At 39.3% G+C, this 14,444-nt stretch overlaps 1 protein-coding gene across 1 annotated transcript in view; it reads left to right on the forward strand.

Moving 5' to 3' along the window:
• Positions 1–6,889, forward strand: part of ZNF41 (zinc finger protein 41) — a 50,468-nt gene extending 43,579 nt beyond the window's left edge. Inside the window, 2 exon segments of the mRNA XM_070502738.1 lie at positions 4,583–6,629; positions 6,631–6,889. Of these exon segments, the coding sequence (XP_070358839.1) occupies positions 4,583–6,629; positions 6,631–6,757 (2,174 nt within the window). The 3' untranslated portion in view covers positions 6,758–6,889.
• Positions 6,890–14,444: the final 7,555 nt, after the last annotated feature.

Genomic DNA, 14,444 nt, shown 5'->3' on the forward strand with positions numbered 1-14,444 from the left:
CCAAGGTCACAAAATATTTAGGTTTTATATTTAGTTCTGTGATACATTTTGCATTAACTTTTGTATGTGATTTAAGGTATAGATCAAATTTAATTTTTTTTCACATGACTCTCCAGTCATTCCAGCATCATTTATTTTAAAAACTATCCTTTCTCAACTGAAGTGCTTTTGTACCTTTATTGAGAATCAGTTGTCATACGTGTGTGAGTCTCTTTCTGGACTCTTCATTCTGTTCCACTGATCTGTTCATCCATCTTTACACCATTCTCACACTGTCTTGATTGTAGCCTTGTAGTAAATTTAAAATCATGTAGTGTTAGTCCTCCAACTTTGTTCTTCTCTTTCAATTGTCTTGGCTATTCTAAGTCCTTTGTATATCCATATGAATTTTAAAATCAGTTTTTTAGCTTCTACAGAAGTGAATGTTGATTGGGATTACATTGAATCAGTTCGGCGAGAATTGATATCTTAACATTATTGAGTCTTTCAATTCATGAATAAGTAATTTACCTCTATTTATTTAGGTCTTCTTTAATTTCTTCCAGCGATGTTTTCTACCTTTCAGTGTATAGGTCTTGTGCATCTTTTGTCAGATTTATTCCTAAATATACCATATTGTACACTATTTTCCCCAGCTGTATTGAGATATAATTGACATATAACATATGTGAGTTTGAGGTGTACCACCTGTTGATTTGGAACATTTATGTGTTGCAAAATGATGCCCACCATGGCATCAGCTACCACCTACATCCTGTCACATAGTTACCATTTCTTTTTTGTGGTGAAAACATTTAAGATCTACTCTCTTAGTAGTATACTGTATCATTAACTAGAATTGCCATGCTGTACCTTAGATCCCCAGAACTTGTTCATCTTATAACTGGAAGTTTGTACACTCCTTTGACCAACATCTTTCCATTTCCCCCACTTCCAACCCTGGGTAACCACCACTCTACTCTGTTTCTTCAAGTTTGACTTTTTTAGATTCCACATACAAGTGATAATACCATACAGTATTTGTCTTTCTCTGACTTATTTCACTTAGCATAATGCCCTCAAGGTTCAGCCAAGTTGTGGCATGATGTCCTTCTTTCTCATGGCTGAATAATATTCCATTGTGTATATATACCACATCTTCTTTATCCATTTAACTTTAACAAACACTTAGGTTGTTCCCAAATCTGGGCTATTGTGAGTAATGTTGCTATGAACGTGGGAGTGCAGATATCGCTATGAGATCCTGATTTCCATTCCTTTGGATAAATACCCAGAAGTAGGATAGCTGGATCATATGGTATTTCCATTTTTAATCCTTTGAGGAACCTCCATACTGTTTTCCATAGTGGCTGTACCAGTTTACATTGCCACTAACAGTGCACAAAGGTTCTCTTTTCTCCACATCCTCATCAACTCTTGTTATCTCTTGTCTTTTTGATGATGGCCATTGTAACAGAGGTGAGGCAATATCTCATTGTGGTTTTGACTTGCATTTTCTGATGATTAGTGATGTCCAGAATGTTTTCATGTACCTGTTGACCACCTGTATGTTTTCTTTGGAAAACTATCTATTCAAGTCCTCTGTCCATTTTTTAATTGGTTTGTTTCTTTACTACTGAGATGTATAAGTTTTTTTGCTGAGGAAGATTCGTCCTGAGCTAACATGTGTTGCCAATCTTCCTATTTTTGTGTGTGAGCTGCCGCCACAACATGGCCACTGACAAGCAGTGTAGGTCTGTGCCCAGGAACCAAACCCCGGCCACTGAAGTGGAACATGCCGAACTTAACCACTAGGCCACTGGGGTTGGCCCTATAAGTTCTTTATATATTTTGGATATTAACTCCTTATCAGATATATGATTTCCAAATATCTTCTCCCACTCAGTAGGTTGCTTTTTCATTTTGTTGATTGTTCTTTTGCTGTGCATTTTTAACATTTTTCTTGGTGTCTACCATATTTGATAGTGTTCCCTGACTCTGACTCATTACTCTGTGCTCTGTCTATTCAGATGCTACATTTTCGCCTTATGATCAGATTTCACTGCTCCATGAAATGGCTCTTAATTACTCCCGCATATATGACTCTTTTCCTTTTTCTCATCCTCTATCCCCCAGGAACTCAGAGAAAAGCACAGAATTTTAGACTGTGTCATAACTGAGGCTCTTACCTCTACAATTTTAGAAAGTTCCCAGAATTAAGAGCCTGTTTCTTATGTATAACTTGGGATCTGATCAGGAGAGAGAAACTACATACTAATTTGAACAGGGAAAGTTTAACATAAGGAATTATTATCTATAATGAGATTGCAGTGACAAGAACTTGGCTAGTAATAGTGAAGAGAACTCTAAAGAATAACGGAATAGCAGGCTAAAGGAACAGCCAGTGCCTCTAGGGCTGTGATGGAGCACCCAAGGAAGAACCTGCCCTGCTTCCCAGGGATGGATCAAGACCTTGTTAGAGGGGCGCAGCCATGGCTCACAGCATTGCAGAAGAGTTGCTGTGGTGCTGCTTTGGTGAAACTTGCTGGAACTCTACCCTCTGGGATTCCAGAGAAAGCTGATCTTGGGGAAGTGTCTCATTGGAGGTATTCCGCTACAAATCACCTGAGAGGGGTGCCAGGGGAAACTTCTGGGTACTAGGTGCTGCTCGCTGCAATGCCCTGCAGGAGCCTGGAGCTGGAGAAGCTACTAGTGCTGCAGGAGCTGGGTGCTTGGGAAGCCATCTGCACTGCAGGAGCTGAGGTCTAGAGCAGTCATCCACACTGCAGAGCTGGGTGCCTGGGAAGCTGCATGTGGAGCTTCAGGAGGTACATCAGGAGCCAGATGTTTGTGAAGCCACCCACACTGCAGGAGCCTGGTGCTAGACAAACTGTCCTTGTTGGAGGAACCTGCTGAGTGAGCTCCCTAGAACTAAGAAGCAAAACCCCTTCCTTCTGCAGTGTTTCTCCATTGCCTCATACTGACAAGGCTTAACATTACCAGATGGCAAAGGAAAAGACATATTTAAAGAGACTCAGATCCATTTTTGAAGAGCAGGCAAGGAAGGATGAATTTGGAGTTGGGAAGCAATAAATTGATAACTGGGACATTTATTCTTCAGTTTTCTCAAGCAAATCATGGAAAATATTTAGTAAACTTAAATTTATTGAATTTGGGGAGATAGACAGAAGAGGAGATTTTGCTCTCTTCACAAGGATTTTTCTAGTGTTTGCTCAGAGGAATTCAAAGGACCATAGATTATATTTGGAAAGGGGAGACAACTGCATGAAATGTTAATAGTTTCAGCCTTTGTCTATTAATTCTTTCTAACACAAAATTGTGCCAAATTGAATATCAATATGAGTGGTATCATGCCTGCTTTATAAATTCGTAGCAGATATAATCTCCCTAAAAGTACACTGAAATTGGAGCTGATATCAAGGACAATACATTTTGAATATGCATAGAGGAGCAAAACAACAAGCTTAATATAAATGTATATCCTCTCTTATGTAAGAATTCTGAGGTGAATGGGTCCATTCAACAAGTCAACTCTGATCCTGATGGGTCATTCAGGGACTTTGTTCCAAGTCATTGCTCTCCCATCTCCTAGGGCATTGTTGTCAGCTGTATGGTTGATGTTGGGTCATTGTTGAGTCCACTGGGCAGGGGGACGGGGGAATAGAGGAGATTTAGCCCACTGTCTTAAGGCCTGGCCTAGAAGTGGCACAGATCACTTCTGCTCATACTTCATTGGTGAGGACAAAGTGAGGCTGGTAAATGTAATGCCCAGCTGCATTCTATTACTATAAAAGAAGAGGCAAATAGATTTTGGTGGATGGCTTGCAGTTTCTGCAATAGATGGCCTTTCTTTTCTTGGTTGATGCTGTGTAAAGTATATATTCCTGGGACAAAGGAAAACTTGCAGCTGGCTATAGAGCTGGAGCACAGATAGCTATGTACTGTTTGTCTTTGTCAGGATGGCTGATGTTGCAACAGTTTGTCCTGTAGATATAGAGGCATTAGAGTCTGAGGCATATAAATTTAATGTTGATGTTCATAATGGTTCAGAGGGAAAAGCAAGAGGAAGCAGAGAGATTAGTAAAGTTTTAAAGCTGATAACGCAATAAGGACATGCAATCGGAAATATTTCTTCACACCAGGCTTCCCCTTAACAGACTTCAGTTTCTTCTTCTGGTAACTCTACCACTATCCAGACCTCCTACATAGTGGATATGGATTCCCAGGGTTCAAATCCCATCTCTCTCACTTTTTTAGCTATTTGATCTTCAATAAGTTACATAACTTCTCTATGCTTCTATTTTCTCATCCGTGAAAAACGATTGATAATAGCAGCTACCTCTTAGGGTTTAACGAGGATTAAATGAGCTAATTTGTGCAAAGCACTTGGAACAGTGCCTGGTGCATCATAAATGGTATATAATTGTTTTGTATATATAAGTATTCTAGAAGGAATTTGTATTACTATTTTCATTATCGTCATATGGACTCTTCCATTTCCCTGTGTTCATCCTGTCTAACTACACGTACCCTCTGTCCTCTCCTAATTGTCCTTTGAGTCTTTTTTCTTTTTTCTTTTCAGATGATGATATTGGGCAAACCCAACAACAGAGAATTTCTGGAGAAGTTTCATTCCACTATGAGAAATTTGGTCAATCCATAGGAGACGATTCATTGTGTTCTATTTTAGAAGAATTGTGGCAAGATAATGACCAGCTAGAGAGATATCAAGAAAAACAAAATAACCCTATAAGTGATGTGAAAGTATTGATTAAGGAGAGGGGCTATGAACGTAAAAACATTGAAAAAATAATTCATGTGAGAACCAAGCTTGTCCCTTCAATTAAAAGGCTCCATAACTGTGACACATTTGGAAAGAGTTTGAAGCATACTTTAAACTTACATAATCATAATAAAAGCAATGCAACAAAGAACTTTGACAAGATTTTTGGAAATGGTAGCAATTTTGCCCATAGCTCTTCCTCTGCTAAGAATGAGCAAATTACAGGAGCAAATTCCTGTGAACAAAATCAATGTGAAAAACATATTGGCCACAATCAAATTCTCATCCACCATCAGAAAATTCCTACTGGGGAGAAACTTTATGTATGTACTGAATGTGTAAAGAGCTTCACTCAGAAGTCACATCTCTTTGAGCATCAGAAACTCCATGCTAGAGAAAAATCCCAGGAATGCATTGAAAGTGAGAACGTCTTCCTTCAGAAGCCACCAATTGATGTACCTCAGAGGGTTTATACAGGAGAGAAACCCTATATATGTACTCAGTGTGGGAAGGTCTTTACTCTCAAGTCAAACCTCATTACACACCAGAAAATTCATACTGGGCAGAAACCTTATAAATGCAGTGAATGCGGAAAAGCTTTTTTCCACAGATCATATCTCTTTAGACATATGAGAATTCATACAGGAGAAAAACCTTATGAATGCAGTGAATGTGGAAGAGGTTTCTCCCAGAATTCAGACCTCAATATACATCAGAAAACTCATACCGGAGAGAAACACTATGCATGCAGTGAATGTGGGAAAGCCTTCACAAGAAAATCAGCACTCAGGATGCATCAGAGAATTCACACAGGAGAGAAACCCTATGTATGCACCGAATGTGGGAAGGCCTTCATCCAGAAATCACATTTCAATACACATCAGAGAATTCATACTGGAGAAAAACCTTATGAATGCAGTGACTGTGGGAAATCATTCACTAAGAAGTCACAACTCCATGTGCATCAAAGAATTCACACAGGAGAAAAACCCTATATATGTACAGAATGTGGAAAGGTCTTCACTCATAGGACAAATCTCACTACACATCAGAAAACTCATACTGGAGAAAAACCCTATATGTGTGCTGAATGTGGGAAGGCTTTCAGTGATCAGTCAAACCTCATTAAACACCAGAAAACTCATACTGGAGAGAAACCCTATAAATGCAATGGCTGTGGAAAAGCCTTCATATGGAAGTCACGCCTCAAAATACATCAGAAATCTCATATTGGAGAGAGACACTACGAATGCAATGAATGTGGAAAAGCCTTTATCCAGAAATCAACACTGAGTGTACATCAGAGAATCCATACAGGAGAGAAACCCTATGTTTGTCCTGAATGTGGGAAGGCCTTCATCCAGAAATCACACTTCATTGCACATCATAGAATCCATACTGGAGAGAAGCCTTATGAATGCAGTGACTGTGGGAAATGCTTCACTAAGAAGTCACAACTCCGTGTGCATCAGAAAATTCACACGGGTGAGAAACCCAATATATGTGCTGAATGTGGAAAGGCATTCACTGACAGGTCAAATCTCATAACACATCAGAAAATCCATACTAGAGAGAAACCCTATAAATGCAGTGACTGCGGAAAAACCTTCACTTGGAAGTCACGCCTCACTATCCATCAGAAATCTCATACTGGAGAGAGACACTATGAATGCAGTAAATGTGGGAAAGCTTTCATCCAGAAAGCAACACTAAGTATGCATCAAATAATTCACACAGGAAAGAAACCCTATGCTTGTACAGAATGTCAGAAAGCCTTCAATGACAGGTCAAATCTCATTAAACACCAGAAAACTCATAGTGGAGAAAAACTCTATAAAGCCAGGGACTGAAAAAGCTTTCAGCTGGAAATCACAACTAGGTCTGCATCAGATGTCTCATAGTGGGGAAGAGGAGTGCCTGATGCTGCAATCACTGGCAGGGGGAAGCAAACATGACAGACTACAGCTTAAGTGAACAGAAGGCAAACAACGCCAAGTATCCTTCAGTCAATTGGAAATACAAGCACCCACATCACCACAGTTGATATGCAAGGACATGTGTAGGAAGATGCTTCGATAAAGCATTTGAGCAATAGTCCTCTTTGGTTTCATCATTCATACAGGGACTCAAATGGTAGAAATCGAGACCCCAGGAGATGACTTGTAATCTCCTATGTGTTACTTTTTGAATAAAGGACTTTCTTCGTACCCTGAGATGTAAAAGTACTCAATATTGGCAAAGGTTTTTCAAATTTCTAGGGTGGGCAGAAGAGTTTTAATGGTCCAAATACCTGCAGGGCACTGAAGTCAAGGCACAAATCTATTTGGGAATTCAGATCTGTGAGTAGAAACCAGAAGTTCTTGTGAGCATTGACATTTAAGACACGGAAAAGACTGCCATGAGAAACTGTTCTTTCTCTTCCCTCTGAGAAGTCACCATGGTATACTTTTTTTTAATGAAATATAATTTCTGACTTTATGCATTGGCCAATTAGGCATAACTGTAGCCTGTGTTACAGGAATGTAGTTATTAAACGTTACGGATACCTAAAGGTGGCAACTGTCCCCTCATTAAGTCCATGCTGTGGCAGCAGGTGATTCACACCTGAAAAATAGTATGCATGCCTTCCAACCTGTACCTATCATTTATTTATGTTAAATGCTATCATTTATTTATGTTAGCCACAGGCCATAGACTTCTCATCCCCTTAGTACCTGACCCTAAGACAATGGAACTGAGCCACAGCACTCTGGACTTCCAGTCTCGTCCACTGAAGCCTCTGCTTTCTTTGGGATTCCTGTTTGAAAAAGAAAGGTTGAGAAATTGGGTTTCAATACATGAAATTGTGATTTTGTTTTTCTTCCAATTTGGTTAAGATATATTCGTTTTCTGCACACATGTGTTTTGTGTAGAATGCTATGAGGTAAAGTCATGTTGCATTGTAGTTGGTTAGTCTAAGATATAATTATAGTTTATTATAGGTGAATAACTGGAAGACTTCTCCAGAAAGAGCACTACTTATTTTTTAAGCACTGATATATAGACACTTTCTCATTTTCCCTTAAATGTTTTTTACAATAATCATAAGAAAAGGGGTTTTCTTTGAAGCATGCAAATTTATTTTATTTTTAAACCTTTTAATTAAAGTGTAATGCATACAGAAAATGCATATATCATAAGCATAGAGTTCAATGAATTCTAATAAACTGAACATAGATCAAGAAATAGAACGTGACCAGCACCCCAGAAGCACTCCCTGTGCTCATTTCTAGGCCTTACCATCCTCCCAGCCCCCCAAGGGCAAACACTCTCCCAACTTCTACCAGCATCGGTTAGTTTTGTCTGTTTGGAATTTTATATAAATTGAGTCAAACAATTGTATTTCATGTTTTGGTAATATACTCTTTATTGTCTATCTTCTTTCATTCACATTATGAATGGGCGATTCATCCATGTTGTTGAATGTAGTTGTAGATAGTTCATTCTCGTTGTCATGTTATACTGCATTGTGTAAATATGCTACAATATATTTATCCATTCTACTGGTGATGGACATGTGGGTTGTTTGCAGCTTGGGGCTACTAGGAATAGTGCTGCTATAAATATTTTAGTACCTATCTATTGGTGAACATATTTATGAATTTCTATTAGGTATTTACCTAGGAGTTGAACTGCCAGGTCATAGGGTATCCATATGCTCAGCTTTAGTTTATAAAACTAGTTTTCCAAAATGGCTGTACCAATGTATACTCCCACAAGCACAGTATACGAGTTCTAGTTGCTCCACATCTTTGGCAACACTTGGTATTTTCCATCTTTTTTACTTTAGCCATTATAGTTGGTGTATAGTGATATCTTAGTGTGGTTTTAATTTGTATTTCTTTGCCCTCCAATCCCACTGTAGTATCTCCCCAACACATTTTACTGATATCTGAAATCAGAGACCCAGGTATGGTCCTCACGTGGCTGCCTCATTTTACATCCTACCAGCAATAGTAAGCAATTAGTAACTTAAATCTTCCCACACAAGAAATGCCCAAAGCCAGATAGTTTAACTGGTTAATTGCATTAAACAGTGACAGGGAAAATAATATCAGCACTCCACAAAATCTTTTAGAAAATAGAGGAGGAAGGAACACTCTTCAACTCTATAAAGCCAGTCTTACTCAGATACTTAAGGCATGCAAACACAGCACAAGAGAAGAAACCTATAGATCAACACTCCTCATGAATATAGACATAAAAACCTTCAACAAAATATTAGCAAACTTAATCCAGCAACATATAAAGAGATTATACATCATGACTAAGTCGGGTTTATTCCAGTGATGCAAGGTTGCTCCAACATTCAAAACTCAGTCAAGGTAATCTACCATATTAACAGGCTAAAGAAGAAAAATCACATGATCTACAAATTCAATACAACTTTCCAGCAGGCTTTCTTCTCCAGAAATTGATAAGCTAATCTTAAAATTTATATAGAAATAGAAAAGACCAAGAATAGCAAAAAGGAATTTGCCAAAGAAGAATCAAGTGGGAGGACATTCAAAATTATTATAAAACTACAGTAATCAAGACTGTATGGTACTGGCATGGGAATAGAGACATAGATCAATGGGACAGAATAGAGAGTCCAAGAATAAACCCTCATACTCATAGTAAACATATTTTTTTGCAAAAATGTGAAGGCAATTCAATGGAGAAAGAAGTCTTTTCAACATTTAGTGCAAGGATAATTGGATATCCCACATGCAAAAAGATGAATTTAAATCTTATTTCACACCATAATAAAAACTCAAAATGGAACAGAGACATAAATGTAAAAGCTGAAATTATAGAAGTTTTTTTTCAATAAAGCTTTATTTTTTTTTAAGATTTTATTTTTTCCTTTTTCTCCCCAAAGCCCCCCAGTACATAGTTGTATATTCTTCATTGTGGGTCCTTCTAGTTGTGGCATGTGGGACGCTGCCTCAGCGTGGTTGGATGAGCAGTGCCATGTGCGCGCCCAGGATTCGAACCAACGAAACACTGGGCCACCTCCAGCGGAGCATGCGAACTTAACCACTCCGCCATGGGGCCAGCCCCTGAAATTATAAAAGTTTTAGCAGAAAACATAGGAGAAAATCTCTGTGACCTTGTATTAGGCAAGGAACTCTTCGATAGGACACCAAGAGCATGATCTATAAAGAAAAAAATGATAAATTCGAATTCATCAAAACCAAAAAGGTTTGTGCTGCAAAAAACACCATTAGGAAAAGAAAAGACAAAACACAGGCTGGGAGAAAACATTTGTAAATCATATATCCGGTAAAGGACTTGTATCCAGACTATATAAAGAACTCTTACAACTCAATAAAAACAAGACAAACAACCCAGTTTAAAATGGGCAAAAGATTTGAAGAGACATTTCACCAAAGAAGATACACAAATAAGCACGTGAAGAGATGCCCAACGTCATTAGTCCTTAGAGAAATTCTAATTAAAACACAATGAAATACCACTTTACATGCACTAAAATGGCTACAATAAAAAAAAACAATTCTAACAAATGTTGGCCAGGATTTGGAGAATCAGGAACTTTCATACATTTCTGGTGTGAACACATTAAAATGGTATAGCCAATTTGGAAAAGCTTGGCAGTTTCTTAAAAGTTGATTATAAATTTACCATAGGAGCCAGCAATGCCACTCTTATTATCTACCCAAAAGATATGTAACGTGTTCACACAAATACTTGCACTTGAATATTCTAACAGCATGATTCCTATGAGGCAAAAAGTAGAGACACTCAAAATGTCCATCAACTGGCAAATAGATAAACAAAACGTGGTATATTGCTAAGCGAAAGAAGTGTGACACAAAAGATCTAATATTGTATTTGTACATTGTATTTATATGAAATGCCCAGAAAAGTCAAATCTATAGCGATCCATAGATTAGTGGTTGTCTGGGGTGAGAATGTGAATGATCACTAACTGTAAATTAGTGCAAGGAATCTTATTGGGGTGACATACATGTTCTAGAACCTGATTGTGGTGATGGTTGCACAACTAGGTAAATTTAATAAAGGTCATCGAGGTGATCCTTACTTCCATTCCCGTTTAAACATCTGGATCCCCTGCCCTAACATCTCCTGCCACCTCTAGCTAAAATGAAGTGTTGTCTTGGAGCCTGTTGTACACTTAGGAATAAACTTTTGTTTAAAAAAAGTCATTGAACTGTAAAATTTAAATAAGGAATGTAAATTGTACCTCAATAAAGTTTCTTTTTCAGAGTTGTTTTGGCCATCCTAGGCCCTTTACTCTTCCATATGAATTGTAGAATAAATCTGTCCATTTCAATAAAAAAAAAAGCTGCTGTGATTTTTATTGAGATTAGTTCTAATCTATAGATCAATTTGGGAAGAATTGAAATCTTAACAATATTGAGTTTTCTGACCCATAAATAAGGTATATCGCTCTATCTTTTTAAGTATTTAATTTCTCTCAGCAATATTTTGTAGTTTTCAGTGTACAGGTCTTTCACATCTGACAAATTATTCCCTAAGCATTTCATATTTTTGATGCCATTTTACTTGGTGTTATTACTATAAGTTATAAGACTTGGTGTCTTATTTCTACTTTATTGGGTGGTATTGGGTTTTAATTTCAATTTCTTATTGTTAGTTACTAGTATATAGAAAATCAGTTGATGTTTGTATGTTAATCTTGTGCAGAAGTTAGAGGGGACAGTCCCCACACAAGACTGCCTTCACTTCTGACACCAATTGCAAGTTCAACGGTCTCCAAGACCACGCTCAGTTTTAATAATTCACTAGATGGACTCACTGAACCCACTGAAAGCTCTTATACTCACAGTTACATTTGATTACAGCAAAAGGATAGAGATCAAAATCAGCCAAGGGAAGAAGCACATAGGGCAGAGTCCAGGAAAGTAACAAATGCAGAGCTTCCAGTTGTCCTCTCCCCATGGAATCAAGACAGCGTTGCTCTTGTGGCATTGATGTGTGACAATAGCATGGAGTGCTGCCCACCAGGGAAACGCACCCGAGCCTTGGTGTCCAGAACCTTCAGGGGGGCTCCACCATGTAGGCACAGGTGACTGCTCACATGGCTGATCTCAGTTTCCAATCCTCGGGAGGCCGAGCCTCATGACCCAAAGCCCCCACATTTCATCATGTTGTTGATGATGTGGCTCTGAGCCCCTACCCTAAATCACATAGTTACTATCTGAATGGCACAAGGCCCCCAGGTAAACAAAGACATTTCCATCAAGCATGACAGTCCAAAGGGCTCAGATTACCTCCAAGAAGCTGAAGGCAAAGGCCGGACTTCTCTCTGGGTAAGGTTAAAGTATTTACTACACAGGCCACCCTGGCCTTTGGGCGAAGGGTCTTTCACAGCAAAATGTATTTGTCTTGGCATCTACTCTTAGTACAGCATTTATATGACATACAGTAATAGTAAAAAACAAATCCACCCTATAAAGCCATTATACACTTTTCATATTTTGATACTAATTTGATTACTCTTCCCGTTTGAGCTACCTCTATTTGTACCTTATGATAAACTTGTGCAGAACTATTTAGCATAGACGTTAGCTGAAGCTTAGCTAAATCCACCTCTTCCTCAAGCCAGTAATTTTCCATCAGTGTTATGTCCTGAAGAGTCTTTAACTCAATTTCCTGATCTATCTGACCATCGATATAAATATAATCTTAGCAGCAATGCCAGTGTTACACCATATCGTAGTATGATAGTAATGTAACCCACATACAACACCATACCTATAGTCAGCAATAATGTACTGTACATTGAAAATTTTGTTAAGAGGATAGATCTCCTGTTGTGTTCTTTCCAAAATAAAACAAAATACTCAAAAGAAACTAGCACATTAGTAGAGTCCCACTCAGTCATCGACAATTGGTCCGGTTCATCTCCCAAAGCAATACAACTCAGGTTTGCAGGCTTCCATTTGACCTTGTCAGGTTCCAAAAGTAGGAGTAGTCTTGGCAACATGTGGCTTCATTCTTTCAGGCATCTGGTATAACTGGGTTAGGAGACAATATCATCTCTTGCTCTGAGCTTCTCAGGGCACCGAGGTAACGGATTTCCCTTGTTGCGGAACCTGCTCATTCTTTTACTCTCAGTCACTATTCCTCCTCCTCTCCATTTATCGGTGAATTTGACCCAAACTTTTCCATCTTTGGAAGGGATAATAGGTTCTGCCACTGTGCTGGTCCAGATTGTCAGCAGCAATACTAGTGTAGCACATGCTTCCCCTTCAGTCCGCTCCCATTCATAGAGGGTATCATTACATAGGCATAGAACTAGTGGGCTAGCTCAGCTAGCAGGTAACACAGCTGCATTCACTGTCAACACCAATTTTTCCAGATGAGGTGAAGGCACAATCTATCGCATTAGGTCCTTAGAAATTCTGACATAAATGTTTAAAATTACAGTTAAAGTTTCTTGCTTAGGGATCATCCCTGCTTCCAGCACTTGCAGTTGCAGCCCTGGTCCTGGGACCCCTGAATCAGGTAGGGAAAAAAAGAAAGTTGAGGTGATGTGGGGGGAAACCATGCAGTCATACCAGCATCCTCTCCCACTTCCTCTTTCCCGGATCCTTCTGAACTGTGAAGGAATCTATCTGTTAGAGACCCTTCCTTGGCTTCCCGCCGTGTTGAGTGTGAGCACACACTTATGAAGGCCTAAGTCAGCCCTTCATGCCTTTATCTCCTTGAGTTTCAGACAACAAATGTTTCGATTGCCTGTTCTAATTCTCTATCAAACCACTACTCGGAGGCTATCTCTTTGCCCATTGTTGGACATTATGGGTTGTGATGGACTGAATTGTGCCTCCCCAAAATTTATATGTTGAAGTCCTAACCCTCAATGTGATTGTATTTGGAGATAAGTCCTTTAAGGAGGTAATTGAAGTTAAATGAGGGGGCTGGCCCCGTGGCCGAGTGGTTAAGTTCACACACTCTGCTGCAGCGGCCCAGGGTTTCACCGGTTCAGATCCTGGCTGTGGACATGGCACCGCTCATCAAGCCATGCTGAGGCGGCATGCCACATGCCACAACTAGAAGGAGCCACAACTAAAAATACACAACTATGCACTGGGGGGCTTTGGGAGTAAAAGGAAAAATAAAATCTTAAAAAGAAAAAAAAGAACTTTACACCCAGCAAAACCATCTTTTAAAAATGAAGGAAGAGGGGCCAGCCTGGTGGCACAGTGGTTAAGTCCGCACGATCTGCTCCAGCGGCCCAGGGTTCGCCGGTTCAGATCCCAGGTGTGGGCACGGCACCGCTTGTCAAGCCATGCTGTGGTAGGCGTCCCACATAGAAAGTAGAGGAAGACGGGCATGGATGTTAGCTCAGGGCCAGTCTTCCTCAGCAAAAAGAGGAGGATTGGTGGCAGATGTTAGCTCAGGGCTAATCTGCCTCAAAAAAAAAAAGAAGTAAGAATAAAAAACAATAAAATCTAAAAAATTGGGGCTGGCCCGTAGCCAAGTGGTTAAGTTCCCACACTCCACTTCGGTGGCCTAGGGTTTTGCCGGTTCAGATCCTGGGTGCAAACATGGCATCACTCATCAGGCCATGCTGAGGTGGTGTCCCACATGCCACAACTAGAAGGACCCATAACTAAAATATACAGTT

Source organism: Equus asinus, chromosome X, assembly GCF_041296235.1.
Source record: "Equus asinus isolate D_3611 breed Donkey chromosome X, EquAss-T2T_v2, whole genome shotgun sequence".
In the NCBI taxonomy this organism is placed as follows: domain Eukaryota; kingdom Metazoa; phylum Chordata; class Mammalia; order Perissodactyla; family Equidae; genus Equus; species Equus asinus.